This window comes from Oryctolagus cuniculus, chromosome 7, assembly GCF_051225735.1.
Source record: "Oryctolagus cuniculus isolate XC-2025 breed Fujian yellow rabbit chromosome 7, ASM5122573v1, whole genome shotgun sequence".
NCBI classification, from domain to species: domain Eukaryota; kingdom Metazoa; phylum Chordata; class Mammalia; order Lagomorpha; family Leporidae; genus Oryctolagus; species Oryctolagus cuniculus.
The window spans coordinates 42,133,931-42,153,837 of record NC_142873.1 but is presented as its reverse complement, the minus strand read 5'-3'; the positions used below and the strand labels follow the sequence as shown (position 1 = coordinate 42,153,837).

General features: G+C 42.7%; 1 protein-coding gene across 5 annotated transcripts in view; it reads left to right on the top strand.

The window, feature by feature from the left end:
* Window positions 1-19,907, top strand: part of LOC103350037 (SLAM family member 9) — a 32,264-nt gene that overhangs the window by 1,533 nt on the left and 10,824 nt on the right. For all 5 annotated transcript variants that reach the window (XM_008264268.5, XM_008264267.5, XM_070076880.2 and 2 more), the window contains exon 2: window positions 15,948-16,295. In XM_008264268.5, the coding sequence (XP_008262490.3) occupies window positions 15,948-16,295 (348 nt within the window). The remainder of the gene's footprint in view (window positions 1-15,947; window positions 16,296-19,907) is intronic.

Here is a 19,907-nt window from a genome sequence, read left to right as displayed (position 1 = left end):
TCGAGGTATCCTCCCGTATTACAGCGAGTTTCTTAAATGGGTAAAAGCTTCCTGGTGGTCTGTTTGCAGTGTTGGGAATATTTAAACGTTCAAAATGTTTTCATCTTTCAACATGAGACTTCCACTTCTGAGGTTTAACCCCAAAGGAAGAACCTTCTGCAGAGCATGAAGCAATTGATTCTGGGCTAGTTATTCTAATGAAGAAAGAGGAACTCAGGGCAAAATACGTATGGTCAAGGCACCACAGTAAGCTGGTGACAGTGACTGCTATAGGCAAGCAAAGCTGGCTGGATGACTGAGGGGTTCTGATCAGCTGAGGAGATGAAAATACTGGGGGCCAGGGTTGTGGAGCAGAGGGTGAAGCCACTGCTTCTGATGCTAGCACCCCAGGTTCAAGTCCTGGCTGTTCTGCTTCTGACCCAGCTCCCTGACAATGCACCCAGGAAAGCAGCGGAAGGCGGCCCAAGTGCTTGAGCCCCTGCCACCCACATGGGACACTCAGATCGAGTTCCAGGCTCCTAGCTTTAGCCTGGTCCAGCCCTGGCTCCTGTGGCCATTTGCGGAGTGAACCAGCAGATAAAATCTGTCTCTCTCTCTCCCTGCCTTTCAAATAAATAAATAAATAAACTTTTTTAAAAAAGTATTTGGTAAGAAGAAAAGACAGAAAAAAAACCCACACAAGCTGAGCACCTGCTGTACACAAGCGCTACACTGGGGATGTTGAATGTCGATCTGGTTTCAGCCTCCAGCACTGATGTCCCTGTGAAGTAGAGAAGGAAGGGCCGGAAGGGCCACACAATGGGAGAAGCAGGTCCCAGGACCTGAGCTGGGGATCTGGCCTTTTACATACACCCTCTTCAGCAGATGGCATTGTTGTTACTTAGCATTTGAGGAAACCAGGACTTCTGAGAGCCCAATTAACTTGCCTGCCGTTATAGAACCACAGGAGGATTCCAAGCCCTGCCAAGACCATGTTCTGGCTCCATAGGTTCTGACAGTGTGAAGCCGGAGTGTTCTAGACTCCTCATTGTCCTCAACTGTCCCGATCCTGCCCTCACGCACTCCCAAGCCCAGAGCTCTGCCCCTGTTAGTTCAGGGGACATCTGCTGTTAAAAAGAAATGACTCTTTCCCGGGGCAGACTAGGTCAGTGACGTTTCTCCATAGGGACACAGCTGCTTCCTTAGTCTCACCTTCCCTTTCCTTTTTCTACTGAACTAATGTATTCTTTTCCTGTTTGGGTCCAGAATCTGTTGGATCAGTGATGAGCTGAGAGAGTTTTTCTCCCTGTGTGCTCCAGAGCGCTTGGCTACGCTCAGAGAACTGTGTGGGTGGCACGGTGAGGGGTGCACAGGAAGCTACCTCTGCCTCCAGTAGCTCTCTTGTTGTGTGCTGCTGGTTACCCAACAACCGTGGAGGGCCGGAAGTCCCCGGGGAAGGAGCTGCAGCTCACCCAGGTGGGCATCAGCCTTGCATGAACGCTGAGCAAACACAGAACCGCTGTACCTGCTCCGCACAGACTCCCACGTGACAGGAAAGGGCAGGGAGGTGCTGGGTCCCAGTGCCCCTATCCACAATGTCCTTTCCATTCCTTGAATGTTGACCAAATAAAGCCCTTATCTTGTAAATGCATGGATTAAAGCAGTTTCAGGCAGTGCTAAGCTTATGAGTTAACTCACTTTTATTAATAACTGAAGTTGACAGAATATGTGACCTGTTGTCCTTTCTTTTCTTTATTTTTTAAAAATTATTTACTGATTTGAAAGGAAGAGTTACAGAGAGGAAGACACACACACACACACACAGAGTGAGAGAGAGAGAGAGAAAGAGAGAGAGGGAGAGAGAGAGAATCTTCCATCCATTGGTTTACTCCCCAAATGCCCACAACAGCTGGGGCTGGGCCAGGCCAAGGTCAGGAGCCTGGAGCTCCATCCAGGTCTCCCATGAGGGTGGAAGGGACCCAAGTACCTGATCCATCATCTACTGCTTCAGCATTCGCAGGAACAGGGACATTACTCCCAGGCACTTCAACATGGGATGCCAGTGTCCCAAGAGGCATCCTAACCCCCAGGCCACAATGCCTACCTTTTTTTTTTTTTTTTTTTCATGTAGAAATTAAACATTGAAAGAAAATAGTATCATATTTAATCTGAATTTCCCAAAAATTTGCAAGGGAAAATTTTTTAGGAATCTGTATTTGCATGTGCCCTCTGGCAAGGCAGGGCTGAGGGGGAGATACACGGCTGTGTTTGAACTGCTCCTCCCCAGCCTCTCAGCCGCTGTGGGAGGTGGTCCTTTTCCCATATATTTAGTAGGTTCCAGAACCGCAGCTGGAAGAGAATTGCAAACCAGGAATTCTGGATCCTGTAGGGATGTGGTTTCACCTTCTCTATAACTTTTGTTGTAAATCAGAAGTTCCTCCCCTGTATCAGTAAGGAATCTTTTTTTTGTAGCCTGTGAGAATAGCTTAGTAAATTCTTTTGGAGGAGAGAGAGAAAAAGAGAGAGAGACAGAGAGAATGAGAGAGAGAGAGAGGACTCAGATATGCTCTGCCCCATACAAATACACAGATCCTAAGTTCACTGCTATGTGAACTTGACACTTTCTTGATACAGTTGGTCTCTGGAAATTCCCTCATTCCTAGGATTTGCTGGATTCTGACCAGGTACCTTCTCTTTACTATTTTAGATTTCTGTTCAAAAATCAAATGCTTTGGGGAAAAGCAAGCCAGTTCCTTTTCTAAAATATTTGCCAGAAAGAGATAAAATAAAAATCTCCGACTCATTCTGCCATAACACAATGATGATCTAGTGTTAGCAATATTTCAGAACCCTCCCTTGAAAGGCCAAGTATCCAAAAAGGAGAAATTACAAAGCAGGAAACAGCCATGAGGCAAAGGACATTAAAATATTATTTGCTTAATCTTACAGAATTTTTTTGATGAAATGAATGATTTTTCTTTTTTAAAAAATTAATTTATTTTTTAAGGAATACAAATTTCATATGTATAACTTTAGCAATATAGTTATTCTTTCCACCATATCTGCCCTCCCACCAAGTGAATATTTTTTTTAGGAAAATACAATTTAATAATAATAACTATAGGGAGCTGGCGCCGTGGCTCACTTGGTTAATCCTCTGCCTTGTGGTGCTGGCATCCAATATGGGTGCCGGGTTCTAGTCCCGGTTGCTCCTCTCCCAGTCCAGCTTTCTGCTGTGGCCCGGGAGGGCAGTGCTTGGGCCCTGCACCCGCATGGGAGGCCAGGAGAAGCACCTGGCTCCTGCTTCGGAATGGTGCAGCGCCAGCCGTAGTGGCCATTTGGGGGGTGAATCAATAGAAGGAAGACCTTTCTCTCTGTCTCTCTCTCTCTCTAACTCTACCTGTCAAATAAAATAATAATAATAATAATAATAATAACTACAGGAGAGAAAGAAAATAAAAACAAATAAACTACCTTATTAAAAAATATTAAATTTCTGGGGCCAGCATTGTGGCATAGTGGGGTAAGCCATTGCCTGGCTTGGCTAGTCCAAGTGATCAATTTCTGTTCACAATTCATCATAATTCATCCATTCAAACCCTAATCATGCATATGATGGGATTAGGAGGTCAGGCTTTTGAGAGATGAGGTCGGAGTCCTCCTCTGTGAGATCATAGGATCATCCATTGCCTGGATGAGCCCTCATTCAAGTCCTAGCTGCTCCACTTCTGATCCATCTCCCTACTAAGGAACCTGGGAAAGCAATGGAAGCTGGCCAAAGTGCTTGGACCCCTGTCACATGAGAGACTTGGATGAAGCTTCTGGCTTTGGTTTGGTCTGGCCTGGCCATGACGGCTATTTGGGGAGTGAACCAGTGGATGGACAATCTGTGTTTCTCCCTCTTTCTCTAAAATTCTGTCTTTCAACTAAATAAATAAATGTTAAAAAAGATTCAATTGCCAAAAAGTTACTCCTCAGAAAATAACTCATAATTTCACAAATTAATTACAACCGATGTTTGGAGAACAGATAGGTACAGCTTCATCACTATAATTTAACAGTGTTAGACATACTCAGTAATCTAGTTATAGCAGGAAAAGAAATGAGGTATAAATATTTCAAAAGAGAGTTTTATATTATCATTATTTATAGATTATTTAATTTTTTACTTGAAAAGTGAAAAAGAATTCATAGGAAAATTATAAAAAATGATAAAAGAACTCAGGAAAGGAGTTGGGTAAAAGCTTAATAGAGATAGATTTATTACTAGTAATCAGAAAGATGTTTTGGCATTAGGAACAGAAAATGTCTAAGTATTAATACAACAGGAAATGTGTAAAAGGAATGTGATGAAAAGTATTAAATGAGTCCAAAGAATACAAAATAATTCCTGGACATAAAAAGTGCATAATATGTTCTCCAACAGGAAAATTAAATTGTATAGAAATCAGTTCTCTTGAATTTACTCTATAAAATAACTACAATAATAATAAAAAATACCAACAGGGTTTAGAAAAAGAAACTTAGGTAAGCATATTCTTCATGTGGAAAAATGAGGAAAGAACATTTCACACTACCCTGAAAAAAAAAAAGAATAATCAGGAGACCAATCCTTTCAGATAGAAAAATACACATCATGAAAATTCAGTTATAGCAGTAGGGTAACAGTGCATGAACAGACATAGACAGTACAAGAAATGGTTTTGAGACAATTAGCTAGCCATTAGGGGAAAAAGTTGGATTCATACCACACACCTCAGATCAAAATAGATTCTACAGTAAGTGAAATTTAAAATAATTGAGAGCCTCAATAGCAGAATTGAACAGATGGAAGAAAGAATTGAAGATATCCATGTGATGGAATCATAACTGGTAGAGAAAGTGGGTAGACTGGTAATGAGTCCTTTATAGGACTTTTTCATTGAGAGAAATCCAACTTAATATTAGGAAAAAAGAGAGTAAGGGTAATGGACATATCCCTCAGTCCCTGGAGAAGCCTAAGCAGAGGACCATGAGGGAATCACCCTGAAATAATTCTTACTCAATAATTTTACAAATAATCCAATACGAGTTCGGAGTGAGTGTTTTCAAGTTGTAAAAAACATTACATTTCTCTAGGTAGTGGAAGACAATGAAGAAGATTTCACAAAGCTGTTTAAATGGAGAAAGATACCAAGAGTTTGCTGAGGGCAAAGCTAGGACCACTCATACAGAGGAAAAGTAATCCAAATTATAAATTCCGTGTATCTAGTTATGAGCTTTGAAGTACAGTTGTGATTCCAAAAGATTGAAGACAGATCTTTCAATATAGTTCAGTAAAACAAAACAAAACAAAAGGAATGAAGAAACTTTTGAGAATTATGGGGTGTTATTAAGTGAGCAAATATTCGCATGATGGGTGTTCTAGTAGAACAGAAGGGAAAAGGCAAAGAAAACTGTTCAAACTTTCCAAATCTTGGGAAAGACATGGATATCCAAGTCCAGCAAGTCCAAAGGACCCATAACAGGTCTGACCTAAAAAGATCCTCTGTGAGCATATTATAGTCACACTGTCAACCAAAACAAAACAAGAATAGAGAATTTTATTAACATCCATAGGAAATTGTCAAGTCACTTGTGAGGAAATATCCATGAAATTGATGGAAAACTGCTTAGGTAAAACCTTAAAATCCAGGAGAGAATAGCATGAGGTACTCAAAATCCTCAAGGAAATAAGATTGCTCTCCCAGAATATTATAGCCTGTAAAGCTATCTTTCAGAAGCGAAGGAGAATGACAAGCAAAAACCAGAGGAATTCATTGCCACCAGAGTGGCCCTACTGGAAATAGTTAGGCGAATCCTACATTAGCAATGAAATGATCACCCTTAGGAAAACACGCTGAAGTACAAATCTCAACAGTAGAGCAGTCACTCAAAAGACAAAGATAAGGAAAGTTTAATACTTTGTATTTCATTTTTACTTTTCTATGGATTTTATTTGCTGTATATTGTTAAGAGTTTTTCATCTATATTAGTTAGGACTATAGTTATGTAATTTTTTGCTTGTACTCAGGATTTGAAAAAAACATTTTATTTCAGAGCAGTTTTAAATTTACAAAACAAAAATCGTGAGGTGGTAATATACAGTTCCCATAAATCCCTCACCCTACTTCCCCTGTTATTAACATCTCATATTAGAAACATTTATCACAATTTAAGAAATAAAAAGTAAAATAAATAGGGGAAGCTGGATGAGGTTCATTACTGATACTCATGGTTATGTTGCTCTCTTAAAATAAATTATAAATCATTTGGTTCTTGTGATTTTCTGTTTTTCAAAAATTTTTATTTATTTGTTTCCATTTTATTTGAAAAGCAGGGAGACATAGACACACACACACACACACACACACACAGATGTCTCATCAACTGGTTTACTCCCCAAATGGCCACATCAGTCAGATCTAGGCCAAGCTGAAGCCAAGATCCTAGAACTCAGCTTGGGTCCCCCAAGCGGGTGTCAGGGACCCAAGTATTTGAGCCATCATCTGTTGCCTCCCAGGGTGCATTTTAGCAGGAAGCTGGATCAGAAGTGACAGAGCCAGGACATTAACCAGATACTCTGATATGGGATGTGGGCATCCCAAGTGGCGTCTTAAGTGTTGTACCAAATGCCCACCACTCCTCATTATTTTTTGTAAAAACATATTCTTGTGCTATTATTTATTATTCAAATATGTAGTAGGATTCACCAGTGAAATTATTTAGTCCTTCAGTTACCTCTGGGGCAAGATTTTTTTTTAAAAAAGGCTTTATTTATTTATTTGATAGAGTTACAGTGAGAGGGAGAGACAGAGAGAAAGGTCTTCCTTCTGTTGGTTCACTCCCCAGATGGCTGCAACGGCCAGAGCTGTGCCGATCTGAAGCCAGGAGCCGGGAGCTTCTTCTGGGTCTCCCATGCAGGTGCAGGGGCCCAAGGATTTGGGCCATCTTCTACTGCTTTCCTAGGCCATAGCAGAGAGCTGGGTTGGAAGAGGAGCAGCTGGGACTAGAACTGGCGCCCATATGGGATGCCAGTGCCGCAGGCATAGGATTAACCTACTGCGCCATGGCACTGGCCCCAGTGGGGAAAGATTTTTTTAAGAATGAATTTTATTTTTTTTAATACATACAGGACTGTGGAAAACTTTTTTTTCCATGTATATTTTATAAATTTGTTTTTGAAAAAAAATTTGTATTTTACACAAGTTATGAAAAAATACTGGTGTAAAATTAGCATCTTGAGAAGTATGATGCCGCTGGCGCCACAGCTCACTAGGCTAATTCTCCGCCTTGCAGTGCTGGCACACCAGGTTCTAGTCCCGGTCGGGGTGCCGGATTCTGTCCCGGTTGCCCCTCTTCCAGGCCAGCTCTCTGCTGTGGCCAGGGAGTGCAGTGGAGGATGGCCCAAGTGCTTGGGCCCTGCACCCCATGGGAGACCAGGAGAAGCACCTGGCTCCTGGCTTCAGATCAGCGCGGTGTGCTGGCCGCAGTGCACCAGCCGCAGCGGCCATTGGAGGGTGAACCAAGGGCAAAGGAAGATCTTTCTCTCTGTCTCTCTCTCTTACTGTCCACTCTGCCTGTCAAAAAAATAAAAAAAAAACAGTATGATGCCATCATCCCACTGCTGGGTACACAATTATGTCTAAAGGAAATAAAACCAGTCTAGACATCTGCATTCCTATGTTTATTGCAATAGTGTTCACAATACCTAGGATATGGAGTCCATCTAAGTGTCTATCAAGATAGATAAAAATGTGGTATATGTACATAATAGGATACTATTCAACCATAAATGTTGAAATTCTGTCATTTCCAACAACATGGGTAAGCCTAGGGACATTATGTTAGATGAAATAAGTCCAGCCCAGAGAGACAAATGATCGCCCTCATATGTGGACTGTAAAAGAGTTGGTCTTGTAGAAGTTGAGAATACAGCGGTGGTTACCGGAGGGTGGAGAGGGGAGGGGACAGGGGACATGTAGACAGGTCAGGTCTGTTACATCCCAGACCTGGGCACATAGAAGCTATAAGGAGGTGGAAGACGAGAGAGCCCTCTCCTTCTGCCTTGGGCCTTGCTCAGAGGTACTGCGCCTGTCTTTTTAGCACTCTGACATAGCTTTGCACTCTCCCTGCCTCCTGTTCTCAAACAGATCTTCCCGACCACAGGTATACTGCTTTTGGTTTCTGTTTTCTCTCTAGTTTATGGACAACTCTTTGGCCCACTAATGTTTTGTATTTCCTCTGTGGAGGATGGCCCATGCTGGCACTTGAATGTATGTGTATTCCTCCACTGCCAAATAAACTTTGTTTCCATTTGCACTGTGAATTGTTTCCAATTCACTGTCCACATCACCCTGGTTGTACAATCCTTTCTAGGAGCCTGACTCAAAAGTTTCCAAAAAATCTTATTAAACTATTTCTCCAGAACCAAACAACAGATGCATGTAAAGCAAGGCTTTGTTTGACTCAATCATATGGAAGCAGTCCAGTGACTATTGTCTGGGACAGATAGGAGCTGGGGGACCAGTGACAGGGGACCATAACTGCATTTCTGTGAAGAGAGCTTGGATTTCCAAGACCTATGAATTCCCATGTGTTGTACCTTGAGGGTAGATCTGGGAGAGCCTGCTGGACCTTGAAGATCAGGGGGCCTGTGATAACTACATAGGTGGCCCAGCCAGGCTCCAACACAGGAGGGTTCGAGGGTCACTGCTGGGGGAGACTGGAGTCTCTCTTGTCCATAATGGTTGTGTCATGTGGGCTTGAGAAAGTGCTGTATTACTGTGTGTTTGCTGATGGCAAGAGACCCTCGTAAGTTGCCTTAACTACTGAGAACAAATGAACCCATGAGTACGCAATTGAAAAGAAAACACATCGGGGTGGGCACTTGGTACAGCAGTTCAATCACCAGCTGGGATGCTTGTGCCCTTTACTAGGGAGTCTGGGTTCAAGTCCCAGCCCTGCTCTGGATTCCAGTTTCCTTTTAATGTGCACCCTGGGAGGTAGAAGGTAAGGGCTCAAGTAGTTGGGTCCCTGCCACCCACATGGGAGGCTTTGGTTGAATTCCCAGCTCCTGGCTTTGGCTCCAGTGAGGGGCTACTGTAGGCATTTGGGGAGTGAACCAGTGGATGGGAGCTCTCTGTCTGCCTCTCAAATAACAATAAAAAAAGTTTAAAAAAGATATGAACCTACAGTACCATATCTTTATTTATTTATTTATTTATTTATTTATTTATTTTTGACAGGCAGAGTGGACAGTGAGAGAGAGAGACAGAGAGAAAGGTCTTCCTTTGCCCTTGGTTCACCCTCCAATGGCTGCCGCGCTGTAGCCGGCTCACCGCACTGATCCAATGGCAGGAGCCAGGTGCTTCTCCTGGTCTCCCATGGGGTGCAGGGCCCAAGCACTTGGACCATCCTCCACTGCACTCCTGGGCCACAGCAGAGAGCTGGCCTGGAAGAGGGGCAACCGGGACAGAATCTGGCGCCCCGACTGGGACTAGAACCCGGTGTGCTGGCGCCGCAAGGCGGAGGATTAGCCTAGTGAGCCACGGCGCCGGCCCAGTACCATATCTTTTAAAAGCTTCTGAAGAGTTCATCCAGGATTGATGATAGTCAATTTTTCTTTTAGTATCTACAGATTATTTATTTTTAAAGTATAGTTGACAAAAAAATCATATGTGCTTATTGTACCACATACTTCAACATATGCATACATCGTGCAATGGTTACATCAAGTTAATGTATCAGTCACTTCACATACATAGCAATTTGTCATGAGAACATTAAAGATTCATTCTCTTAACTATTTTCAAGCACACAATGCCTTAATTCTAACTATAATTGTCATTTTATTCTGTTTTCTGTTTGCTGTAGCAAAATAAACCCTGAGTCCAGATAACTTATACAGGATAGAAGTTTATTCAGGTCAGGGTTCTGGGGTGGGAGCCCAAAAGCATGGCACTAGCATAGTCTCAGTGTCTGGTGAGGGCTTTCTTGCTGCATTGTGATGTGGCAAGGGCATCACACAGCAAGGCAGAACAAGAAGTAGAAGCTTTTAGAATTTATATAAAAGTGATATATGCAGTATGTAGCTTCCTGTGCCTGGCTTATTTCACTTAACATATTTTCCAGGTTCATTCATGTTGTTGAAAGTGTCAGGATTTCCTTATTTTTTCAGGTTGGACAGTATCCTGTTGTATATGTACACCACGTTTTCCTTATTCATTTATCCACTGATGGGTTCTTAGGTTAATTTCGTATCTTGTTGTGAATAATTCTTCAATGAACATGGAGGTCCAGATATCTCTTTGACATACTGATATAAATTCCTTTGCATATATTGTAATATTGTATGTAGAGGTGGGATTGTTGGTGATTCTGTTTTTAATTTTTTGAGGAAATGCCATACAGTTTTCCATAAAGGCTGTACTAATTTACATTCCTATCAGCAGTACCTGAGTACAAGGTATTGTTTTCTCTGCATCCTTACTATCCTCCATCTTCTTGATGATGGTTTTCATAGTAGGTCCGAGGGTTATCTCCTCATTTTAATTTGCATTTCCCAGATGCTTGATGATTTTGAGCAGTTTTTCATACACCTGTTGGCTGTTTTGGGAAATATCTATTCGGATGCTTTGTTCATTTTAAACTTGAGTTGTTTTCTCACTATGGAGTTGTCTGAGTTCTTTATATATTTTAGATATTAACTGCTTATGAGTTGTTTAGTTTGCAAATATTTTCTCTCACCCCAAAGGTTGTGTCTACACTAATGTTGATTGTTCCTTGTTTGTGAAGAAGTTTTTGGTTTGGTATAGTCTCATTTGTTCATTTTTGCTTTTGTTGTCTATGTTTTTGGAATCATATCCAAAAAGTCATTGCCAAGACCAATGCCATCAAATTCTTCTTTTATGTTTTCTTCTAGTAGTTTTGCTATTTCTGGTCTTGTATTTAAGTCTTTAATGTATTTTGAATTGATTTTTATATAAGTTGTAAGATGAAGTATTCTTTTCATTCTTCTGCCTGTAGATATGCAGTTTTCCCAAAAGAATTTATTGAAGATCATTTCATTTAATGAATGTTTGCTTTTGGCACCTTTGCCTTAAATAACCAAAAATGCATGGATTTATTTATGGGCTGTATATTCTATTCCACTGGCCTATATATCTTTTAAGATTTCAGCACCATGCAATTTTTTTTGGACAGGCAGAATGGACAGTGAGAGAGAGAGGCAGAGAGAAAGGTCTTCCTTTTCCGTTGGTTCACCCCACAATGGCTGCTGTGGCCGGCGCGCTGCGGCTGGCGCATCACGCTGATCTGAAGCCAGGAGCCAGGTGCTTCTCCTGGTCTCCCATGGGGTGCAGGGCCCAAGCACTTGGGCCATCCTCCACTGCACTCCCGGGCCACAGCAGAGAGCTGGCCTGGAAGAGGAGCAACTGGGACTAGAGCTGGTGCCCATATGGGATGCCGGTGCCACAGGTGGAGGATTAACCAAGTGAGCCACGGAGCCGGCCCCTCATTATGTTCTTTAGCTCTAGAAGTTTAGTTTAGTTCTTTCAAAAAACAAAAAAACCAAAAAAACAGTTTCTGTCTGTGTGTTAAGCTTCTAATTTTGTATACTTTTCCCTGAATTCATTTATCTGTCCATCTCTTATAGTACACTGAAATTTTATAAGTTGATTACGTTAATTCTTGGTTATACAGTTTGTAAATCTCCATTTATTTAGGAATATTTACTGACATTTTACTTTTTTTCTTTGCTGGTGTGATGACTCCCTGATTTTTTGTGATCCTGTGATCGTACATTCTAGTCTGCATATTTGAAGAAGTGGTCATATATTTCCATTTCTAGGGACTAGTTTCAGGAGGGAAACCCTTCAACAGTTAGCCCACCTGAGATTCTGTCCAGGCCAACTGCCATGGTTCATGGATGTAATTGCTATTGGGGTCCTTAGGCAGGCTGGCTTGGTATCTGGGTCAGCAGGTGGCTAGGACTGGTGACTGAATTCAAGAGGATGTCCCTAGATGCTGGGTCCAATGGTGTTGAATCGGGAGTTTGAGCTTGCTTGGATAGGCCTGTATCCTGGCCTGTCCAGCCTGCAGCTGGTCCGGAATCCATGATAAATGGAAATGAAGGCTGGGTCCTCCAGAGTAGACCTGAAGTTTGGGTTTATGAGGCACCTTAAGTGCACATCTCTAGTGGCTGGCCTGAAGCCTGAGTATAAAGGAGAGACCTGGCATTGGAGCAAATAGTCACTGAGTGGGATGTATTCCAGGAATGTAAGAGTGGTTCATCATAAGAAAATCAATTAATGGGGCCAGCGCTGTGGCATAGCGGGTAAAGCCGCCACCTGCAGTGCCAGCATCCCTAAGGCTGCTAATTCGAGTCCCGACTGCTCCACTTCTGATCCAGCTCTCTGTTATGGCCTGGGAAAGCAGTAGAAGATGGCCCAAGATGGCCTCTGCACCCACATGAGATACCTGGAAGAAGCTCCTGGCTCCTGACTTTGGATCAGCACAGCGCCAGCTGTTGAGGCCAACTTGGGAGTGAACCAGTGGATGGAAGACCTCTCTCTCTCTGCCTTTCCTCTCTCTGTCAAACTGTGACTTTCAAGTAGAATAAATAAATCTTTAAAAAAAGAAAGTAAATCAATTTATGTAATATTAATGAAATGAAGTGGGGGAAAACATGATAACTTTCAGATGCAGAAAAAAATCATTTGACCAAATTAAACACCCTTTTAGTACTAAAACTAGAAATATATGGAAACTTCCTTAATATGATAAAAGATATTAATAAGAAAAAACCCACAGTGGATATTAGACTCAATGGTGAAACATTGAATACTTTGCTTTAAATATCACAAACATACAAAAAAAGTCCATTTTCATCATAGTGCTGGAAGTCCTAGCCAGAGAAATTAAACACATAAATTTGAATCTAGTACTGGTAGTCCTAGCCAGAGAAATTAAGCAAAAAAGGAAATGAAAACAGGGCAGAGGTAAGTAAAACTATTTTTATTTGCAGATGACATGACTCTACATGTGGAAAATCCTATAAAGTCAATGAAAAATCTACTAGAACTAATAAATAAATCACCGAAGTTAAAGCAGACCAACATGAAAAAAGCTATTGTGTATCTGTGTACCAGCAATGAGCAGTCTGAAAATGAAGTTAAGAAAAGATTTCATTTACAGTTATACATAAAAAATGCCTAGGAATAAATTTATCCAAGGAGGTAGAGATTTATACACTGAAAACTATAAATATGGCTGGCAAAAATTAAAGAATACCTAAATAATGAAAGACATCCTGTAATGAGATATTACACTCATTACCTTAATGTGAAGAAAAGAAAAATAAGGTGTTGGTGAGGATGTGGATAAATAAGGCCACTTACATTACTGGTGGGAATATAGAATTGTGTAGCTGCTATGAAGAACAGGTGGTTTCTCCAAAAAACAGAATTATCATATGACTGAAAAATTCCACTCCTTGGTTTATATCCAAGGGAAAAGAAACCACATGTCCACACAGAAACTTGTATATGAACGTGTATAGTAGTGTTATTAATAATAATCAAAGAGGGAAATAGCCCAAATATCCAACAGTGGATGATGACTGGGTAAACAAATTGTGGTATACACATGTGGTGGTACATTCATTCCTAAAAGGGGACCAAATGCTGATACATACTACTACTTGAATGAACCACGAAAACATTATGCTAAGTAAATGAAGCCAGACACTAAGGGTTACATATTGTATAACTCCTTTTATATGCTATATCCAAAATATTCAAAACCATAGACACAGAGAGTAGATTTGTAGTTTCCAGGAGCCAAGAGGGGAAAGGCATAGAGTGGATTCTTTATGAATATGAGGTGTTTTTCTAGAGTGATGCAGAGGTGGCAGTTTCAGAACAATGCCAAATGCCATTGAATTGTACCCTACAAACTTAATTGTACGTATGAGAATTTTACCTTAATAAAAAAGGACATATAATTTAGCAGATGCTGGTGCCATTCTTGAAGTATGATAGAAAGGAACAAAAATTTGAAAGCTTTGAAAGGAAAATCCTCTGAAATGAAACAATAATCAGATTTGTCATCTCAATCCTGGAGACTTGAAGATGGTGAAATGACACCCATATACTACTTGACGAAAAGGATACCAATACACACATACTTGCATTGCAGCCTTGAGGTCATCTACTGGCAGGACAAGAGAAACAGTTGTGTTTTTCTGGAGTGATGAATCACCCCCTCCCCTAAACTACAACTGTTCTATCACATCGTTCTAAGTGTCTGTCAGGGTTCTTAGTTCCATGCAACTAATTAGAATTATCAGACTCCCACAAACCATAGAGGGATCAAGATGACCAGACTTTGAGACTACTCATCCGGGAACCACACTCTAAGTCATACCACCAGGGTTGGTGTAGTTGAAGCTGGCATGTGACTCCTGGGGTAGACATCACAGTCGCACCCCTATACCACTTACTATGGACACTTGTCCTGCCTCAGAACTGCGGGCACACTTGCCTCAGATGACTGGATATGCTCATTGCCACAATACTACTGCCACTGGCATAGATCTTGTAGTCCTCCTATCTTCATGTAACAGGCTTATATTTGAAAGTGTGGGGCAGGCCGTTGCCGTGGCTCAATAGGCTAATCTTCCACCTTGCGGCGCCGGCACACCGGGTTCTAGTCCCAGTCGGGGTGCCGGATTCTTTCCCGGTTGCCCCTCTTCCAGGCCAGCTCTCTGCTGTGGCCCGGGAGTGCAGTGGAGGATGGCCCAAGTGCTTGGGCCCTGCACCCCATGGGAGACCAGGAGAAGCACCTGGCTCCTGCCATTGGATCAGCATGGTGCGCCGGCTGCAGCGCGGCGGCCATTGGAGTGTGAACCAACGGCAAAGGAAGACCTTTCTCTCTGTCTCTCTCTCTCACTGTCCCCTCTGCCTGTCAAAAAAAAAAAAAAAAAAAAAAGTGTGGGGTAGGTGTGTCTGATTGGAGAAGCCTAGGTCATGTGCTGTCCCAGTTACAAAGGAAGCTGGGAAAGTGTGTATATGGAATTTTTAGCTTCTATAGTGGGACATAGGTTCTGACTCACAAGGTAGGAAATTCTGTTTGCAAGGTAGAAGATTCTCCTGTTTACGGGAAGAAAGTTCCAGTGCCAGGTGATAGTTGTGAAGTCTGTGCCACATCCTTCTTACTTTCTGCACTGCACTTCTGATTCTCTTAGATCTGGCTCGCGTGCTCTTTCTGCAGTCTCATTAAGGGGGAAGCTCCAGGAGGGCGGAGACCTGGCCTGCTTGCTCCTCGCTGTAGCCCAGCAGCCTCAGGAGTACCTTGCTCACTCAACATATATTGACTAAAGCTGGGCTGAGAGCCCAGAAGGGTAAAACTTTGTACCAAACAAGAAGAGTAGAGAATTACTCACGCGTCAAGTGCCTGGTTTGATGATTAGAAGATTATTAGTGTAAGAATCGGGAGCAGTTTCAGAGGGATGATGGACCAAAAGTCACACCACAGTGAAGTGTGGAAAACTGGTGGCAACAGGGAGAGCAGAAATGGTTGTTTTCAGTGGACACAAACAGGCAGGAAAGTCAGGTTAGTTATCATCTTTCCTGCTTTCCATTTCTTTTCCCTGGAATTAGATCAAGGATCGTGTTGGGTGCGGGCACCAAAAGAAGGGAAGAGCAGGAGTCTGGGAGGGTGGCAGACACGTGCTTGAATCCAAGCGGCTGTGTTCTGGGCCAGACCAAGGCCTAGGAAGCTACCTCTGCAGCGTGTCTCCTTGTCTGTAAATATGGATTCATTCTCTTTTGGTAAATATCAAGTTAATGTGATTAGCAGATGGGCAGCACCCATATATATATATAGCAGATGCAGCACCCTGCTTATTCTACCCTCTTCCTCCCCTAACTGTAGCTCTTCCTTTCCAGGATTCCAGGCTGTCAAGGACCCCAGCTCTTCTTGCACACTGAACAGCACCATGGGGGGATCTGCCCAGCTGCCGCTGAACTCCTCCTTGGGCCCCGCCATCCGAGAGATTGAGTGGACTTGGTACTGTGGGGATATGCAGAGGCTGCTTCTGGTGTCCTGGAAGCCTGGTAGCCCTAATCCTGAATGGTATGAACTAGAAGACAAATACAAGCGCAGATTCAGCCTGACGGAGCTGGCTTTCTTGAGCATCACAAACCTCACTATGGAGATGAGTGGGCTGTATACAGCAGAAGTCAAATTCCGCTCAGGACAATCCAAGCAGGAGGCCTTTAGGCTTTGTGTATACGGTAAGACGTGCGTCCATGCCCAACCCAGCAGTCCAACTACCACCGTTCTAAAGTGAGCTAGCCTAAACTGATTTCCTCTAATGGTGTGAAGTTCACTTAATGGATGTGTGTAAGTGTAGGCTTTCTGTGATGCCAAAAAAGGAGAAAATACAGGTGGTGAAGAAGACTTATTTAAAATTCCTAACAAAATAAATAAATTAGCCCAAAATCAGGTAAAGGAGCCAACCCCCTTGTAGGAGTTTTTGCATCTCTTCTGATGCTCTAAAAATAAAAGCTAAATTTTGAAGGTACATATTTTAGCAAAAACTAGCTAAACTTTCTTAAAATGTATAATTAAAAGGGCATGAAAATGGGGAAGCAGAGCAACCCCAACCCAAAAGGATAAAGCATTGTTCAATCATACAATGTTGTAATGTTGATTATTAGAAATGCAAAATATCATAAATACAATTAATTGGTTGGTTCAAAACTAGGTTTAAAACTTCTTAAATCTCCATCAGAAGTGGGTAAGAGAGAATGAAAGGACTAGATATTGACAAAGGTGAAGGAAAAACACTAAGTAGGAGATTGACCATTGGAACTGGTCATCAGGTGAAATGCTTTTAGACAAATTGATCTGAAGTTCAGTTGGAGAATTCTCAGCACAAAACTCTGTCCTGGACCCAAGTTGAAGAGGCAGAAGGCGACCCAGCCCCTGGCCCTTGGCTTTCCCTGACCAGTGAGTAAACTGACGTCCTCCAGCAGGAAGCAGGGAGCCCTGGGGAGACAGTGCAGTGGAGAAGGTGGGAGAAGAGAGAGCAGAGTGTGTGTGTGTGTGTGTGTGTGTGTGTGTGTGTGTTGCGGGGTGGCGGGGGGGGGGGATGGAGGTATCCAGCCTCCTGGAGCACTAGTCCATCACCTTGCACCGATTATCGCAGAAGCCTTCTACCTGGCCTCCCTGCTTCTGGCCTCTTCCTCTTTTCAAATCATCCTCCCACAGCTGCTCTTTTGATCTTTGAAAGACGCGATTCTCATTGTAGTCCTGCTCAAAAGGAAACAGTACTGCCTACCCCCTTTCCTGGCAATCAGTGACACTCAGGAAAAGGAGCTCAACCCCACTCCCCATAGGGTCTGATTCCTGGCTGCTGCTCCGGCCTCCTCTCCGGCACACTTCTCCCATGCGCCGTGCTCTGAATCTGCTAGCCTTCCCCTCACCCACCTGGCCCTTTCTCCTCTTTGCTGTGTGCTGGTGGTTTTCCAGGGAATACCCATCTCCCACCTCTCCCCTGCACAACCCACAATTCCTCACCTGGTGTGGGTTGGGGAGGGATGAGGGACTTTAACATGGGATGTGGGAAAACTTGTAACAAGAGCCTGTGTGGACTGGGTTGAGTGTCCAAATTGAGGGTGGAGAATATGCCAGTTGCCTCCCTGGCCTCCAGCTTTTCATTCTTGATCTTATTCTTTCTCTTGTTCTTCTTGACTGATAAATTCATGGCTTAGCTTTTACAGTAACATCAAACAGTTTTATCACTTTTTTTTTGGGAATCAAGACATGGAAATATCAAATTAGGTTGATAAAGACAGTTTACAGTATCAAGATACACAGATCTCCTGGGGCAGAGATCAGTAAGGAGTTTTGGTCCTCTTGCTTGCTGGATTGAGGAAGCTGATGCGTACTCTCCTCTCTCTGGTGGGACCAGATAGTCTCAAATTCATTCTCTCTCTCTCTCTCTCTCTCTCATCAGCTTTGCTCCCTTAGGCTTCCCATGCAGTCCTTTGGCAGCTTTGGGTCCCGTCCACCCAGAGAACAAAGGGACTTTCTTCACCCACTCCACCCAGGGGCCTTTCCAGGCCTCTCAGGCTTAGGCCCCTTGCTCACCCTCTCAGGGGAACAGCGTATTCTGACTGGCGAGACCTGAGCCTTCTGCTCTCCCCCATTACCAGAGTCAGAGTGTGTGATTGACAATCATGCAAAACACAAGGTTGGAGCAGAGGAGAAGGTACCAGAAAAAATAGAAGTACCATCAGCTGGTTTCCTTCCATTCTCCTTTTCATTCCCTGACAATCCACCAGTGCCCAATGAAATCTTCCAGCAGCACCTGCCCACTCCCTGTCCCTGTAGAACTAACCGCTCCTCTCAGCACTCGATCCCATCTTCTGCTGTTTCTAGGCAAACAGTGTTCATCATATCAAAGCCTTGTCCAGGTGCTGTTTCTCCCTTAACTCTTGGCTTTCAGAACTAACTGTCCTAAATAATGATGATCTCATCTTTCTTCTCTCAGAATGAGCCTTTCCATTTCAAACTCTCAAGATTCTTTGAAAACATTTTTTTTTCTAGAGCTTGATTCTCTCTGCCTTGCACTGGAGCCACCCGTGTGGTCAGTTCTCGCCTGTAGGGTAGGATTTGCCCTCTGCCCTCTTTGGCATGTACTGTTCATTACACAGCTCCAGTGGGCATTCTGAAAATATTCCATCAGCCAAATAAATTTAAGCAATATTGAAAGGAGTCCTACAGAAGCATACTCAATTTTTCTAGGCTTTTTCCTACTGAAACTTGATTCATAGTCCTTCACCCATTGAGAAGTATATATAATAAAATTCATATAAACCAATTGCTGAGTGAATATTTTTAATGCCTAAGAGCATGAACTATCAAAACACTCCACTATGATTCATACCATTTTCTAATAGAGATTCCACTTAGTTTTATATTTAAATTATTACCTTTTCATTAAAGTAAAATCCTTTGAAGAAGCTACTTAAAAATATTTCTACCAGGTTTATATTCATTGAGTCTTGGGAAGGGCCTGAGAAATTTTTTTTAAAGATTTATTTATTTATTTGAAGGGTGGCATTAGAGAGGTAGAGGCAGAGAGAGAGGTCTTCCATTTACTGGTTCACTCCCTAGGTGACTGCAACAGCCAGAGCTGTGCTGATCAGGAGCCAAGAGCCAGGAGCTTCTTATGGGTCTCCCACGTGGGTGCAGGGGCCCAAGAACTTGAGCCATCTTCTGCTGCTTTCCCAGGCCATAGCAGAGAGCTGGATCAGAAGTAGAGCAGCTGAGACTTGAACAAGTGCCCACATGGGATGCTACTGCAGGCAGCGGCTTTATCTGCTACACCACAGTGTTGGCTCAGAGAATTTGTTTTTAATAACTGTCCTAAATCAGTGATTGACAAATTATGGCCATGGGCCAAATTCAGCCCAATGCTTGTTTTTGTAAATAAGGTTTCACTGGAATATAGCCACATCCGTTCACTTCCATATTGTATTTGATGTGTCCTGTGATCCTATACCTTCTGTAACTTAAATTATTTACCCTGTGGACCTTTATGGAAAAATTGGCCTCTCCCTGCCCTTGCTGCTCCTGGTGACACATCTGACCCTTGCAATGCCATAGGGTTGTAATGAAGATTAAATGAGTTCATAGGAAGACCTTGGAGCTGGGCCTGGAAATTTATCCCTGCTCAATCAATGCTAGCTATTGTTGTCTTTTCATTTGCTAATGGAGTAAGTGACGTTGATAAATTTCCTAATTATAATAGTTCATGTTCCCATAATAAACCAAACTCGATTGTGATGGATTGTGAGATTATATTTGCTGACACTTAATCTAGGGATTTAAAGTTT